This window comes from Tachyglossus aculeatus, chromosome 9 (genome assembly GCF_015852505.1).
Source record: "Tachyglossus aculeatus isolate mTacAcu1 chromosome 9, mTacAcu1.pri, whole genome shotgun sequence".
NCBI lineage: Eukaryota > Metazoa > Chordata > Mammalia > Monotremata > Tachyglossidae > Tachyglossus > Tachyglossus aculeatus.
Genome location: NC_052074.1, coordinates 1,771,189 through 1,788,233, shown reverse-complemented (window position 1 = coordinate 1,788,233; position 17,045 = coordinate 1,771,189). Strand labels below are relative to the sequence as shown.

The following is a 17,045-nucleotide window of genomic DNA, read 5'->3' as shown; positions in this document are numbered from 1 at the left end:
TCAGGTTGTCCCACGGGGGGCTCACAGTCTTCATCCCCATTTGACAGATGAGGTAACCGAGGCCCAGAGAAGTGAAGTGACTTGCCCAAAGTCACCCAGCTGACAATTGGCGGAGCCGGAATTTGAACCCATGGCCTCCGACTCCATTTCCACTGAGCCACGCTGCCTCTCTACTTTACTGTATGTCGCTTCGCTGCTTTGCTCTATGTCAAGCACTGTTCTAAGCGCTGGGGTGGGTACAAGATAATAATAATAATAATAATGGCATTTATTAAGCACTGACTATGTGCAAAGCACCGTTCTAAGCACTGGGGAGGTTACAGGGTGATCGGGTTGTCCCACGGGGGGGCTCACAGTCTTCATCCCCATTTTCCAGATGAGGTCACTGAGGCCCTGAGGGGCCGGGATTAGAACCCAAGACCACTGGCTCCCAAGCCACGCTGCTTCTCTAGCCCACCTTCTCCAGGGAGTCTTCCCCGATTAATTCCCAACCCTTCAGGCCGTATTGCTCCAACAACCACCTCTGGCGCTTGAGTGTAGATACCTATTTAATTATTTATCATCCTCCCACCGTTGGCAGACACGAGGCCCGGCTCCTCGATCAGAGGGGAAGCTCCTTGTGGGCCGGGGGTACCTCTCGGGGGAAGCGGCGTGACTTAGCGGAAAGAGCCCGGGCTTGGGAGTCCGAGGTCGTGGGTTCTAATCCCGGCTCCACCACTTGTCAGCTGGGCGACTTTGGGCAAGTCACTTCGCTTCTCTGGGCCTCAGTTCCCTCATCTGGAAAATGGGGGTGAAGACTGTGAGCCCCCCGTGGGACAACCTGATCACCTTAATAATAATAATAACAATGATGGCATTTGTTAAGCGCTTACTATGTGCGAAGCACTGTTCTAAGCGCTGGGGGGGGATACAAGGTGATCAGGTTGCCCCACGGGGGGCTCCCAGTCATCATCCCCATTTTACAGATGAGGTAACTGAGGCTCAGAAAAGTTAAGTGACTTGCTCAAGGTCACACAGCAGACATGTGGCGGAGCTGGGATTCGAACCCATGACCTCTGACTCCAAAGCCCGGGCTCTTTCCACTGAGCCACCCCGCTTCTAACCTAACCTTGTAACCTCCCCAGCGCTTAGAGCAGTGCTTTGCACATAGTAAGTGCTTAATAAATGCCATCATCATTCTTCTTCTTCTTATTCTCTGGGCCTCAGTTACTTGTCAGCGGTGTGACTCTGGGCAAGTCACTTCTCTGTGCCTCAGTTCCCCCATCTGTAAAATGGGGATGAAGACTGTGAGCCCCATGTGGGACAACCTGATCACCTTGTATCCCCCCTGGCGCTTAGAACAGTGCTTGGCACATAGTAAGTGCTTAAAAAATACCAACATTATCATTATTAAAATAATAATAATGATATATTATATTATTATTCTAATACTATCATTATTAAAATAATAATAATGATATATTATATTATTATTCTAATACTATTATTATTAACATGGGGATGAAGACTGTGAGCTCCCCTGTGGGACAACCTGATCACCTTGTATCCCCCCCAGCGCTTAGAACAATGCTTGGCACGTAGTAAGCGCTTAGCAAATACCGGCATTATTATTATTCTCAGAGTACTTAGTAGGGAACATTGCTCAATAAAGACCATTACTATCACTAAATACTGATTAATATGTTTTGTTTTGTCGTCTGTCTCCCCCTTCTAGACTGTGAGCCTGCTGTTGGGTAGGGACCGTCTCTACATGTTGCCAACTTGGACTTCCCAAGCGCTTAGTACAGTGCTCTGCACACAGTAAGCGCTCAATAAATAGAATTGAATGAATTAATTAATTAATTTACCAGAAATTTAGCAAATACACAGATCTCCACACGGACAGAGCTCGGGCCGTGCCAATCCGGGCAGCTGAAGGGGAGCCATGCCAACATCCCAACAGCTGGAATTGCCGGTGCCTTCGCCCCCTCGGCCAGCACCCGGGGGCACCGACCCCATCGCCGCCCCCCGCCACGGCTGGGAACTCGCACCCAGGGCTCACGGGGGGATCACACCTCTCACGACAATCTCTCAGCCACAGAAAAACAGCGAGCGAAAGCAAAACGCCGTCTCCTCCGTCCCAACAGCGGATCTTTGTTGGCAACAAGCAAGTTCCTAGGCCACTTGGAAAAATAGTGGGTGATTATTAGACTGTGAGCCCACTGTTGGGTAGGGACCGTCTCTATATGTTGCCAACTTGGACTTCCCAAGCGCTTAGTACAGTGCTCTGCACACAGTAAGCGCTCAATAAATACGATTGATGACGATGATGATGATGATGACGACGATTACAGCGGGATTTATTCGATACCCACTAATACCCAACCTCCCGCCAAGCATCGGGGCGTCCGGAAGGCAATCGGGTCAACCCTGCAAATTCGAGTCAATTTTTTCTCGGGGTCACGACGCCTCTTGGGGTGACAGGAAAGCCAAGAGGGATGGACGGGAGGTCCAAAAGATGGGATCGTTTCCGATTTTCCTTCGGAATTGACTTTGAACGCTACTTGTCCTTGAAGTCCCGGGTGGGAACGGGGACTGCGTCCGGCCTGGTTATCTTGTCTCCTCCCCAGCGTTAAATTCGGTGCTTGGGACCTTGCTGAGGCCTCTCAAATAGGGCAATAATAATAATAATAAGAAGAATATTAATAATAGTGTTAGTTAAGCGCTTACCATGCGCCAAGCACCGTTCTAAGCGCTGGGGTAGATACGAGGTAATCAAGTTGTCCCTCGCGGGGCTCCCAGAACCAGCGTGGCTTAGTGGGGAGAGCCAGAAGATGTGGGTTCTGATCCCGACTCTGCCCCTCGTCAGCTGTGTGACCTCGGGCAAGTCACTTCGCTTCTCTGGGCCTCAGTTCCCTCATCTGTCAAATGGGGCTGAAGACCGTGAGCCCCACGACCTGACGACCTTGTAGATACCCCCACGCTTAGAGCAGTGCTTGGCCCGTAGTCAGCGCTTAACAAACACCAAAATCACTATTATGAATCCCCATTTGACAGGTGAGGGAACCGAGGCCCAGAGAAGTGACTTGTCCAGGGTCACACAGCAGGCGGGTGGCAGCGCGGGGATTAGAACCCAGGCCCTCTGACCCCAAAACCCGGGCTGGTGCCACTATTACATGTGGCTGAGGCCCAGAGGTGCCCGGGTTTGGAAGGGGTCACTGGGCACCGGTCAGCCGACTGCGGCTCTAATCTTCATTCATTCACTCGCTTAGTCCAGTGCTCTGCACATAGTAAGCGCTCAATAAATACGACTGATTGATTCAATCATATTTATTCAATCAATCAATCGTATTTATTGAGCGCTCACTGTGTGCACAGCACTGCACTAAGCGCTTGGGAAGTCCAAACTGGCAACATCTAGAGACGGTCCCTACCCAACAGCGGGCTCACAGTCTAGAAGGGGGAGACAGACAACAAAACAGATTAATAAAATAAAATAATAAATAGAATAAATATATCTTTAGGATCCCTGGGCTGATTTGGGGGGGGATTGGGGAGACGGGGGGCTGCGGTCTCCCCTCTCTCGGGTTCAGAAGCCGCCGTGGCGCCCAGGCCCGGCCCTTCCCAAGCCTCCGGCCCGTCCGGGACGCGGTAAACAGGAATTGCAGCGCGGACACTGAGGGTGACCTAAGAGCCATTAAACAGGAAGGTGGGGTGCCACTTCTGCTGCCGGGAGATAAGGCCCTGCCGGCCCGGCCGACCCACCGGACGGTCAGTACAGCGCCTTGCCCGCGGGAAGCGCTCAGTAAATAGGGGCGCGACTCCCCGCGTCCTTCGGGCCTTGTCGACGCGTCTGCCGAAGCGGGATTTTGGCGGGGGACAACGAGGGGGAAGGGGGGGTCATCTTCTAGACTGTGAGCCCGCTGTTGGGTCAGGACCGTCTCTAGATGTTGCCAACTTGGACTTCCCAAGCGCTTAGTACAGTGCTCTGCACACAGTAAGCGCTCAATAAATACGATTGATTGATTGATTGATTGATCCGGGGGGCATCTTTGGGGGGGGTCATCTGGATCTGCAGGGGGTCGTGTCTACCAGCGCCGCTACAGTATACTCTCCTGAGCGCTCAGTACAGTCCACTTCTCTGTGCCTCAGTTCCCTCATCTGGAAAATGGGGATTAAGACTGTGAGCCCCCCATGGGACAACCTGATCACCTTGTAACCTCTCCAGCGCTTAGAACAGTGCTTTGCACATAGTAAGCGCTTAATAAATGCCATTATTATTATTATTATTATTGTTACAGCCCGGGCCTGGGAGCCAGAAGGTCATGGGTTCGGATTCCGGCTCCGCCACTTGTCTGCTGGGTGATTGTGGGCAAGTCACTTCACTTCTCTGGGCCTCAGTTCCCTCATCTGCCAAATGGGGATGAAGACTGGGAGCCCTCTGAGGGACAGGGATTGGGACTGTCTCTATATGTTGCCAACTTGTACCTCCCAAGCGCTTAGTACAGTGCTCTGCACACAGTAAGCGCTCAATAAATACGATTGATTGATCGATTGATTTGCTTGTAGCCGCCCCAGCGCTTAGTGCAGTGCCTGGAACCTAGTAAGCACTTAGCAAATACCATCATTACTATCATTATTGTACAGTGCTTTACACATAGTAAGCGCTTAACAAATGCCATCATCATCGTTATTATTATTACTAACAAGCGCTCAATAAGTACGACTGACTGACTGATTAGGGTGAAATCCCCCCAGAAATTTGCTTGTATCCACCCCAGCGCTTAGTACAGTGCCTGGCACCTAGTAAGAGCTTAACAGATACCATCATTACTATCACTATTACTAATAAGCGCTCAATAAGTATGACCGACTGACTGATTAGGGCAACATCCCCCGCAAATTTGCTTGTATCCACCCCAGCGCTTAGTACAGTGCCTGGCACCTAGTAAGCGCTTAACAAATACCATCATTACTATCATTATTGTACAGTGCTTTGCACATAGTAAGTGCTTAACAAATGCCATCATCATCATTATTATTACTAACAAGCACTCAATAAGTACGACCGACTGACTCATTAGGGCGACATCTCCCCGGAAATTTGCTTGTATCCACCCCAGCGCTTAGTACAGTGCCTGGCACCTAGTAAGAGCTTAACAAATACCATCATTACTAATAAGCGCTCAATAAGTACGACCGACCGACTGATTAGGGCAACATCCCCCTCAAACTTGCTTGTATCCACCCCAGCGCTTAGTACAGTGCCTGGCACCTAGTAAGAGCTTAACAAATACCATCATTACTATCATTATTACTAATAAGCGCTCAATAAGTACAACCGACCAACTGATTAGGGCGACATCCCCCTCAAACTTGCTTGTATCCACCCCAGCGTTTAGTACAGTGCCTGGCACCTAGTAAGTGCTCAACAAATGCCATCATTACTATCATTATTACTAATAAGCGCTCAATAAGTACGACCGACTGACTGATTAGGGCAACATCTCCCGCAAATTTGCTTGTATCCACCCAAGCGCTTAGTACAGTGCCTGGCACCTAGTAAGCGCTTAACAAATACCATCATTACTATCATTATTGTACAGTGCTTTGCACATAGTAAGCGCTTAACAAATGCCATCATCATCATCATTATTATTACTAACAAGAGCTCAATAAGTACGACCAACTGACTGATTAGGGCGACATCCCCCGCAAATTTGCTTGTATCCACCCCAGCGCTTAGTACAGTGCCTGGCACCTAGTAAGAGCTTAACAAATACCATCATCATCATTATTATTACTAACAAGCGCTCAATAAGTACGACCGACTGACTGATTAGGGCATCTCCCCGGAAATTTGCTTGTATCCACCCCAGTGCTTAGTACAGTGCCTGGCACCTAGTAAGAGCTTAACAAATACCATCATTACTATCATTATTACTAATAAGTGCTCAATAAGTACGATCGACTGACCGATTAGGGCGACATCTCCCTGGAAATGTGCTTGTATTCACCTCAGTGCTTAGTACAGTGCCTGACATCTAGTAAGCGCCTAAGAAATACCATCATTACTATCATTATTACTAATAAATAAGCGCTCAATAAGTGCGACCGACTGATTGATTAGGGCGACATCTCCCCGGAAATTTGCTTGTATCCACCCCAGCGCTTAGTACAGTGCCTGGCTTCTAGTAAGCGCTTAACAAATACCATCATTACTATCATTATTACTAATAAGCGCTCAATAAGTGCGACCGACTGACTGATTAGGGCGACATCTCCCCGCAAATTTGCTTGTATCCACCCCAGCGCTTAGTACGGTGCCTGGCACCTAGTAAGCGCTTAACAAATACCATCATTACTATCATTATTAGTAATAAGAGCTCAACAAACCCGATCGACTGATTGATTAGGGCGAATTCCCCCGAAAATTTGCTTGTAGCCGCCTCAGCGCTCAGTCCAGTGACTGGCACCTAGTAGGCGCTTATCAAATGCCATCAGGATTATCGTTATTACTACTAAGCGCTCAATAAACATGATCGACTGATTGATTAGGGAGAATTCAATGCTTTCGACCCGGACTCCAGGTGGGTGGGACGTGTGTGTGTGTCTGTGTGTGTTTGTTTTGGGAGGGATGGCGGTGTTTGGGGGGGTGTCTATGTGTTTGTGGGGATGGCAGTGTTTGGGTGTGTGTGGGGGGGGGTGTTTTGGGGGGATGGGAGTGTGTGTGTGTGATTTTTGGGGGGGCATGGGAGTGTTTGGGTGTGTATATGGTGTGTGTGTGTGTTTTGGGGGATGGGAGTGTTTGGGGTGTGTATGTGTTTTTGGAGGGATAAGAGTGTTTGGGATGTGTGTCTTTTTGGGGGGATGGGAGTGTTTGGGGGTGTGTGTGCTTTGTGGGGATGGGAGTGTTTGTGTGTTTTTGAGGGAATGGGAGTGTTTGGGTGTGTGTGTGTGTGTTTTGGGGGGATAGGAGTGTTGGGGGTGTGTATGTTTGTGGGGAGGAGAGTTTGGGGTGTGTGTTTTTTTGTGTGTGTTTTTTGGGGGATGGGAGTGTTTGGGGGTGTGTGGGGGGGTGTTCTGGGGGATGGGAGTGTGTGTGGGTGTTTTTGGGGGGATGGGAGTGTTTGGGTGTGTATATGGGGTGTGTGCGTGCGTGTGTGTGTTTTTGGGGGATGGGAGTGTTTGGGAGTGTGTTGTGTGTGTGTGTGTTTGGAGGGATGAGAGCGTTTGGGGTGTGTGTGTTTTGGGGGGATGGGAGTGTTTGGGGTATATGTGTTTTGGGGGGATGGGAGTGTGTGTGTTTTGGGGGAATGGGAGTGTTTGGGGGTGTGTGTGTCTTTGTGGGGATGAGAGTGTTTGGGGTGTGTGTTTTGTGTGTGTGTGTTTGGGGGGGATGGGAGTGTTTGGAGGAGTGTGTGTTTTGTGTGTATGTTTTTTTGGGGGGATGGGAGTGTTTGGGGTATGTATGCGGTTTTGGAGGGATGAGAGTGTTTGGGGGTGGGTGGGTGGGTGTTTTGGGGGGGACGGGAGGGTTTTGGGGCGTGTTTGTGTGTGTGTGTGTGTGTGTGTGTGTGTGTGTGTGTGTTGGGGGCCCCCGTCCCGCTGCTCTCCTTCAGCCCCTCCGGGCCACCGGGCGCCGAGCGCTGCGCTAAGTGCTTGGGAGCGGCCCCCGCTGGGCCCGGGAAAAAGGCCCCAGCGCTTAGCGCAGCGCTCTGCGCGCTCGCCCCCCTGCCCAACTACGCTACACGGGGGGACGGGCGGATGGATGGGCGGATGGACGGACGGATGGGTGGACGGACGGGTGGATGGACGGACGGGTGGATGGATGGACGGATGGATGCATAGATGGATGGACGGATGGAGGGATGGATGGATGGACGGACGGACGGACGGATGGATGGATGCATAGATGGATGGATGGACGGATGGACGGATGGACGGATGGATGGGTGGATGGGTGGATGGAGGGACAGACAGATGGATGGATGGATAGATGGGGGATGGATGGACGGACAGATGGATGGATGGATGGACAGATGGACGGACGGATGGATGGGCAGATGGATGGACGAATGGATGGATGGATGGATCGACAGATGGACGGATGGATGGACGGATGGATGGATAGACGGATGGACGGATGGATGGACAGATGGATGGATAGATGGATGCATAGATGGATGGACGGATGGACAGACGGACGGATGGATGGGCAGATGGATGGAGGGACGGATGGATGGATGGATGGATGGATGGATGGATGGATGGATGGATGGATGGGTGGATGAACAGACGGATGGATGGGCGGACGGATGGACAGATGGATGGATGGATGGATGAACAGACGGATGGATGGACAGACGGATGGACAGACAGATGGATGGATGGATGGATGGACGGACAGACGGATGGATGGATGGATGGACGGATAGACGGATGGATGGAGCATTGCGGCTCAGTGGAAAGAGCCCGGGCTTGTGAGTCACAGGTCGTGGGTTCGAATCCCAACCCCGCCAACGGTCAGTTGGGTGGCCTTGGGCAAGTCACCTCCCTTCTCTGGGCCTCAGTTCCCTCATCTGTCAAATGGGGATGAAGACTGGGAGCCCCCCGTGGGACAACCTGGTCACCTTGTAGCTCCCTCAGCGCTTAGAACAGGGCTTGGCACATAGTAAGCGCTTAATAAACGCCACTATTGTTATTATCATTATGAAGCGCTCAGGCGAGGACTCTGCAAACAGTAAGCGCTCAATAAATACGATGGAATGAATGTATGAATGGACGGACGGATGAATGGGTGGATGAAGCGCTCAGTCCAGCACTCCGCCCACAGGAGACGCTCAATAAATACGATAGAATGAATGAATGAACGGACGGACGGACGGATGAATGAATGGATGGATGGATGAAGCGCTCAGTCCGGCGCTCCGCCCACAGGAGGCGCTCAATAAATACGGTTGAATGAATGAATGGACCGACGGACGGACGGATGAATGAATGGATGGATGAAGCGCTCAGTCCGGCGCTCCGCGCACAGGAGGCGCTCAATAAATACAATTCAATGAATGAATGGACGGACGGACGGATGAATGAATGGATGGATGAAGTGCTCAGTCCAGCGCTCCGCACACAGGAGGCACTCAGTAAATACGATTGAATGAATAAATGGATGGACGGACGGACGGATGAATGGATGGATGGATGAAGCACTCAGTCCGGCGCCCCACACATAGGAGGCGCTCAATAAATACGATTGAATGAATGAATGGATGGATGAAGCGCTCAGTCCGGCGCTCCGCACACAGGAGGCACTCAATAAATACGATTGAATGAGTGAATGAACGGACGGACGGACGGATGAATGGATGGATGAAGCGCTCAGTCCGGCGCTCCGCACACAGGAGGCGCTCAATAAATACAACTGATTGAATGAATGGATGGATGGATGGAGTGCTCAGTCCGGCGCTCCGCACACAGAAGGCGCTCAATAAATACGATTGAATGAATGAATGAACAGACGGACGGACGGATGAAGCGCTCAGTCCGGCGCTCCGCACACAGGAGGAGGCGCTCAATAAATACGATTGAATAAATGAAAGGACGGACGGATGAATGGATGGATGAAGCGCTCAGTCCGGCGCTCCGCACGCAGGAGGCGCTCAATAAATACGGTTGAATGAATGAATGGACGGACGGATGGATGAATGGATGGATGGATGAAGCGCTCAGTCCGGCGCTCCGCACACAGGAGGCGCTCAATAAATACGATTGAATGAATGAATGAACAGACGGACGGATGAATGGATGGATGAAGCGCTCAGTCCAGCACTCTGCACACAGGAGGCGCTCAATAAATACGATTGAATGAGTGAATGAACGGACAGACGGATGGATGAATGGATGGATGAAGCGCTCAGTCCGGCGCTCCGCACACACGAGGAGGCGCTCAATAAATACGATTGAATGAATGAATGGACGGACGGACGGATGAATGGATGGATGAAGCGCTCAGTCCGGCGCTCCGCGCACAGGAGGCGCTCAGTAAATACGATTGAATGAGTGAATGAACGGACGGACGGACGGATGAAGTGCTCAGTCCGGCGCTCCGCACACACGAGGAGGCGCTCAATAAATACAATTGAATGAATGAATGGACAGACGGACGGATGAATTGATGGATGAAGCGCTCAGTCCGGCGCTCCGCACACAGGAGGCGCTCAGTAAATACGATTGAATGAATGAATGAACGGACGGACGGATGAATGAATAGATGGATGAAGCGCTCAGTTCGGCGCTCTGCACGCAGGAGGCGCTCAATAAATACGATTGAATGAGTGAATGAACGGACGGACGGACGGATGAATGGATGGATGAAGCACTCAGTCCGGCGCTCCGCCCACAGGAGGCGCTCAATAAATACGATTGAATGAATGAATGGACGGACGGACGGACGAATGAATGGATGGATGGATGGGTGAAGCGCTCAGTCCGGCGCTCCAAATGCAGGAGGCGCTCAATAAATACGGTTGAATGAATGAATGGATGGATGGATGGAGCGCTCAGTCCGGCGCTCCGCCCACAGGAGGCGCTCAATAAATACGATTGATTGAATGAATGAATGAATGAATGGATGGATGAAGCGCTCAGTCCGGCGCTCCGCCCACAGGAGGTGCTCAATAAATACCATTGATTGAATGAACGAATGAATGGATGGAGCGCTCAGTCCGGCGCTCGGCACACAGGAGGCGCTCAATAAATACGATTGAATGAGTGAATGAACGGACGGACGGACGGATGAATGAATGAATGGATGGATGAAGCGCTCAGTCCGGCGCTCCGCACGCAGGAGGCGCTCAATAAATACGATTGAATGAATGAATGGACGGAGGGACAGACGGATGGATGAATGGATGGATGAAGCGCTCAGTCCGGCGCTCCGCACACAGGAGGCGCTCAATAAATACGATTGAATGAATGAATGAACGGACGGACGGACGGACGGATGAATGAATGGATGGATGGACGAAGCGCTCAGTCCGGCGCTCCGTGCACAGGAGGCGCTCAGTAAATACGATTGAATGAATGAACGAACGGACGGACGAATGAATGGATGGATGGAGCTCTCAGTCCGGCGCTCCGCACGCAGGAGGCGCTCAATAAATACGATTGAATGAATGAATGAACGGACGGACGGACGGATGAATGGATGGGTGAAGCGCTCAGTCCGGTGCTCCGCTCACAGGAGGCGCTCAATAAATACCATTGAATGAATGAACGGACGGACGGACGGACGGATGAATGGATGGACGAAGCACTCAGTCCGGCGCTCCGCACCCAGGAGGCGCTCAATAAATACGATTGATTGAATCAATCAATCAATCAATCAATCAATCAATCGTATTTATTGAGCGCTTACTAGGTGCAGAGCACTGTACTAAGCGCTTGGGAAGTACAAATTGGCATCACATAGAGACAGTCCCTACCCACCAGCGGGCTCACAGTCTAAAAGGGGGAGACAGAGAACAGAACCAAACATACCAACAAAATAAAATAAGTAGGATAGAAATGTACAAGTAAAATAAATAAATAAATAAATAAATAATAGAGTAACAATAATAATAATTATTATTCGTTCAATAATAATAATTGAACGAATGAATGGATGGATGAAGCGCTCAGTCCGGCGCTCCGCACGCAGGAGGCGCTCAATAAATACGATTGAATGAATGACTGGACGGATGAAGCGCTCAGTCCGGCGCTCCGCACACAGGAGGCGCTCAATAAATACGATTGAATGAGTGAATGGACGGACGGACGGATGGAGCGCTCAGTCCGGCGCTCCGCACACACGAGGAGGCGCTCAATAAGTACGATTGAATGAGTGAATGAACGGACGGACGGACGGATGAATGAATGAATGGATGGATGAAGCGCTCAGTCCGGCGCTCCGCACGCAGGAGGCGCTCAATAAATACGATTGAATGAGTGAATGAACAGACGGACGGACGGATGGATGAATGGATGGAGCGCTCAGTCCGGCGCTCCGCACGCAGGAGGCGCTCAATAAATACGATTGAATGAGTGAATGAATGGACGGACGGACGGATGAATGAATGAATGGATGGATGGAGCGCTCAGTCCGGCGCTCCGCACGCAGGAGGCGCTCAATAAGTACGGTTGAATGAATGAATGAATGGACGGACGGACGGACGGATGAATGAATGGATGGATGGATGGGTGAAGCGCTCAGTCCGGCGCTCCGCACACAGGAGGCGCTCAATAAATACGGTTGAATGAATGAATGGACCGACGGACGGACGGATGAATGAATGGATGGATGAAGCGCTCAGTCCTGAGCTCCGCACACAAGGGGCGCTCAATAAATACGATTGAATGAATGAATGGACGGACGGACGGATGAATGAATGGATGGATGAAGCGCTCAGTCCGGCGCTCCGCGCACAGGAGGCGCTCAATAAGTACGATTGAATGAATGAATGGACGGACGGACAGACGGATGGATGAATGGATGGATGAATCAATCAATCAATCAATCGTATTTATTGAGCGCTTACTATGTGCAGAGCACTGTACTAAGCGCTTGAGCGCTCAGTCCGGCGCTCCGCACGCAGGAGGCGCTCAATAAGTACGATTGAATGAATGAATGGACGGACGGACAGACGGATGAATGAATGGATGGATGAAGCGCTCAGTCCTGAGCTCCGCACACAAGGGGCGCTCAATAAATACGATTGAATGAATGAATGGACGGACGGACGGATGAATGAATGGATGGATGAAGCGCTCAGTCCGGCGCTCCGCGCACAGGAGGCGCTCAATAAATACGGTTGAATGAATGAATGGACCGACGGACGGACGGACGGATGGATGAATGGATGGATGAAGCGCTCAGTCCGGCGCTCCGCACGCAGGAGGCGCTCAATAAGTACGATTGAATGAGTGAATGAACGGACGGACGGATGGATGAATGGACGGATGAAGCGCTCAGTCCGGCGCTCCGCACGCAGGAGGCGCTCAGTAAGTACGATTGAATGAGTGAATGAATGGACGGACGGACGGACGGATGAATGAATGGATGGATGGACGGGTGAAGCGCTCAGTCCGGCGCTCCGCACACAGGAGGCGCTCAATAAATACGATTGATTGAATGAATGAATGGATGGATGGATGGATGGAGCGCTCAGTCCGGCGCTCCGCGCGCAGGAGGCGCTCAATAAGTACGATTGAATGAATGAATGGATGGATGGATGGAGCGCTCAGTCCGGCGCTCCGCACGCAGGAGACGCTCAATAAATACCATTGATTGAATGAATGAATGAATGGATGGATGGATGAAGCGCTCAGTCCGGCGCTCCGCACGCAGGGGGCGCTCAATAAGTACGATTGAATGAGTGAATGAACGGACGGACGGGCGGATGAATGAATGAATGGATGGATGAAGCGCTCAGTCCGGCGCTCCGCACGCAGGAGGCGCTCAATAAGTACGATTGAATGAATGAATGGACGGACGGACAGACGGATGAATGAATGGATGGATGAAGCGCTCAGTCCGGCGCTCCGCCCGCAGGAGGCGCTCAATAAATACGGTTGAATGAATGAATGGACCGACGGACGGACGGATGAATGGATGGATGGAGCGCTCAGTCCGGCGCTCCGCACACAGGAGGCGCTCAATAAATACCATTGATTGAATTAATGAATGGATGGATGGATGAAGCGCTCAGTCCGGCGCTCCGCACATAGGAGGCGCTCAATAAATACGATTGAATGAATGAATGAACAGACGGACGGACGGATGAAGCGCTCAGTCCGGCGCTCCGCACACAGGAGGAGGCGCTCAATAAATACGATTGATTGAATGAATGAATGAATGAATGGATGGATGAAGCGCTCAGTCCGGCGCTCCGCACACAGGGGGCGCTCAATAAGTACGATTGAATGAATGAATGGATGGATGGATGAAGCGCTCAGTCCGGCGCTCCGCACGCAGGAGGCGCTCAATAAGTACGATTGAATGAATGAATGAACAGACGGACGGACGGATGAAGCGCTCAGTCCGGCGCTCCGCACACAGGAGGAGGCGCTCAATAAATACGATTGATTGAATGAATGAATGAATGAATGGATGGATGAAGCGCTCAGTCCGGCGCTCCGCACGCAGGGGGCGCTCAATAAGTACGATTGAATGAATGAATGGATGGATGGATGAAGCGCTCAGTCCGGCGCTCCGCACGCAGGAGGCGCTCAATAAGTACGATTGAATGAATGAATGGATGGATGGATGAAGCGCTCAGTCCGGCGCTCCGCGCGCAGGAGGCGCTCAATAAGTACGATTGAATGAATGAATGAACAGACGGACGGACGGATGAAGCGCTCAGTCCGGCGCTCCGCACACAGGAGGAGGCGCTCAATAAATACGATTGATTGAATGAATGAATGAATGAATGGATGGATGAAGCGCTCAGTCCGGCGCTCCGCACGCAGGGGGCGCTCAATAAGTACGATTGAATGAATGAATGGATGGATGGATGAAGCGCTCAGTCCGGCGCTCCGCACGCAGGAGGCGCTCAATAAGTACGATTGAATGAATGAATGGATGGATGGATGAAGCGCTCAGTCCGGCGCTCCGCGCGCAGGAGGCGCTCAATAAGTACGATTGAATGAATGAATGGACGGACGGACGGACGGATGGATGAATGGACGGATGAAGCGCTCAGTCCGGCGCTCCGCGCGCAGGAGGCGCTCAATAAGTACGACTGAATGGACGAACGGACGGTTTGGGGGGTCGTGTCGGGTGTCGGGGTCAGTGGGTCGGCGGGCCTGGCGCCGCCGGGGAGGGACCGTCTCTCTCCCCGTCGCCCACTTGTATTTCCCAAGCGCTCAGTCCAGCGCCTCCGCACACGGGGAGCGCTCAGCAAGTACGATTAAATGAACGAATGATAGGGAAGGTGGGGGGGGGGGGGAGAACGAATGAATCAATCAATCAATCAATCAATCGCATTTATTGAGCGCTTACTATGTGCAGAGCACCGGACTAAGCGCTTGGGAAGTCCAAATTGGCAACACCTAGAGACGGTCCCTACCCACCAGTGGGCTCACAGTCTAAAAGGGGGAGGCGGAGAACAGAACCAAACGTACCAACAAAATAAAATCAATAGGATAGAAAGGTACAAGTAAAATAAATAAATAAGCAAGTAAATAAATAGAGTAATAAATATGTACAACCATATATATGTATATATATATGTATATATGTATATATATATTCATTCATATACATACGAATGAATGAATCAATCAATCAATCAATCGTATTTATTGAGCGCTTACTATGTGCAGAGCACTGGACTAAGCGCTTGGGAAGTACAAATTGGCAACATCTAGAGGCGGTCCCTACCCACCAGCGGGCTCACAGTCTAAAAGGGGGAGACGGAGAACAGAACCAAACGTACCAACAAAATAAAATCAATAGGATAGATGGGTACAAGTAAAATAAATAAATAAGTAAATAAATAGAGTAATAAATATGTACAACCATATATATGTATATATGTATATATATATTCATTCATATACATACGAATGAATGAATGAATCAATCAATCAATCAATCGTATTTATTGAGCGCTTCCTATGTGCAGAGCACTGGACTAAGCGCTTGGGAAGTACAAATTGGCAACATCTAGAGACAGTCCCTACCCAACCGCGGGCTCACATTCTAAAAGGGGGAGATGGAGAACAGAACCAAACATACCAACAAAATAAAATCAATAGGATAGAAAGGTACAAGTAAAATAAATAAATAAATAAGTAAATAAATAGAGTAATAAATATGTACAACCATATATATGTGTATATATGTATATATATATTCATTCATATACATACGAATGAATGAATGAATCAATCAATCAATCGTATTTATTGAGCGCTTACTATGCGCAGAGCACTGGACTAAGCGCTTGGGAAGTACAAATTGGCAACACATAGAGACGGTCCCTACCCAACAGCGGGCTCACAGTCTAAAAGGGGGAGACGGAGAACAGGACCAAACATACCAACAAAATAAAATCAATAGGATAGATGGGTACAAGTAAAATAAATAAATAAGTAAATAAATAGAGTAATAAATATGTACAACCATATATATGTATATATATGTATATATGTATATATATATTCATTCATATATATACGAATGAATGAATGAATCAATCAATCAATCGTATTTATTGAGCGCTTCCTATGTGCAGAGCACCGGACTAAGCGCTTGGGAAGTACAAATTGGCAACACATAGAGACGGTCCCTACCCAACCGTGGGCTCACAGTCTAAAAGGGGGAGACGGAGAACAGAACCAAACGTACCAACAAAATAAAATCAATAGGATAGATGGGTACAAGTAAAATAAATAAATAAATAAGTAAATAAATAGAGTCATAAATATGTACAACCATATATACATATATATGCATATATGTATATATATATTCATTCCTATATATATGAATGAATGATAGGGAGGGAGGCGTCCCGCTCCCCGCCCCCGCCGGCCTCTCACCTCTTCTCCTTGTCGGCCGTCATCGCGCCGCGGTGCCCCGGGAGACGTCCGCGGCTCGGGGGCTCTGTCTGTGTGTGTGTGTGTGTGTGTGTGTGTGTGTGTGTCCGGTGTCCGTGTGTGTGTGTCCGTGTGTGTCTGCCGGGGGTCCGTACAGTCTCAGGACACTGCCGAGGACTGTACGGGCCGGTCGGGCGGGCTGCCGGCCGGTCGGAGGGGCAGAGCCGGGGTGTGCGGGCTGTCGTCCGGCTGTCCCCGTGCGGTCCCAGCGCCCGCGACGCCCCGCCACCCCGAACCACCGACTTTAAAAACTCGGGGCCCGCCCGGACCGGGCGGGGGGCGGGGCCCGGACCGCCCGCAGGACACGCCCCCCCCCCGCCCCGCGGCCAATGGGGAGGCCCGGGCAACGAAGGGAGGACCCGCCCCCCGCCCCGCGGCCAATGGGGAGGCTCCGGACGGGGCGGGGGGCGAGGACCGGACCGCCC

The 17,045-nt window shown here is 50.7% G+C and overlaps 1 protein-coding gene across 2 annotated transcripts in view; it reads right to left on the bottom strand.

Annotated features, from left to right (window-relative positions):
• Positions 1-16,806, bottom strand: part of EPAS1 (endothelial PAS domain protein 1) — a 143,599-nt gene extending 126,793 nt beyond the window's left edge. For both annotated transcript variants that reach the window (XM_038751467.1, XM_038751468.1), the window contains exon 1: positions 16,564-16,806. In XM_038751467.1, the coding sequence (XP_038607395.1) occupies positions 16,564-16,586 (23 nt within the window). In that variant the 5' untranslated portion in view covers positions 16,587-16,806. The remainder of the gene's footprint in view (positions 1-16,563) is intronic.
• Between the last annotated feature and the right edge of the window lie 239 nt (positions 16,807-17,045).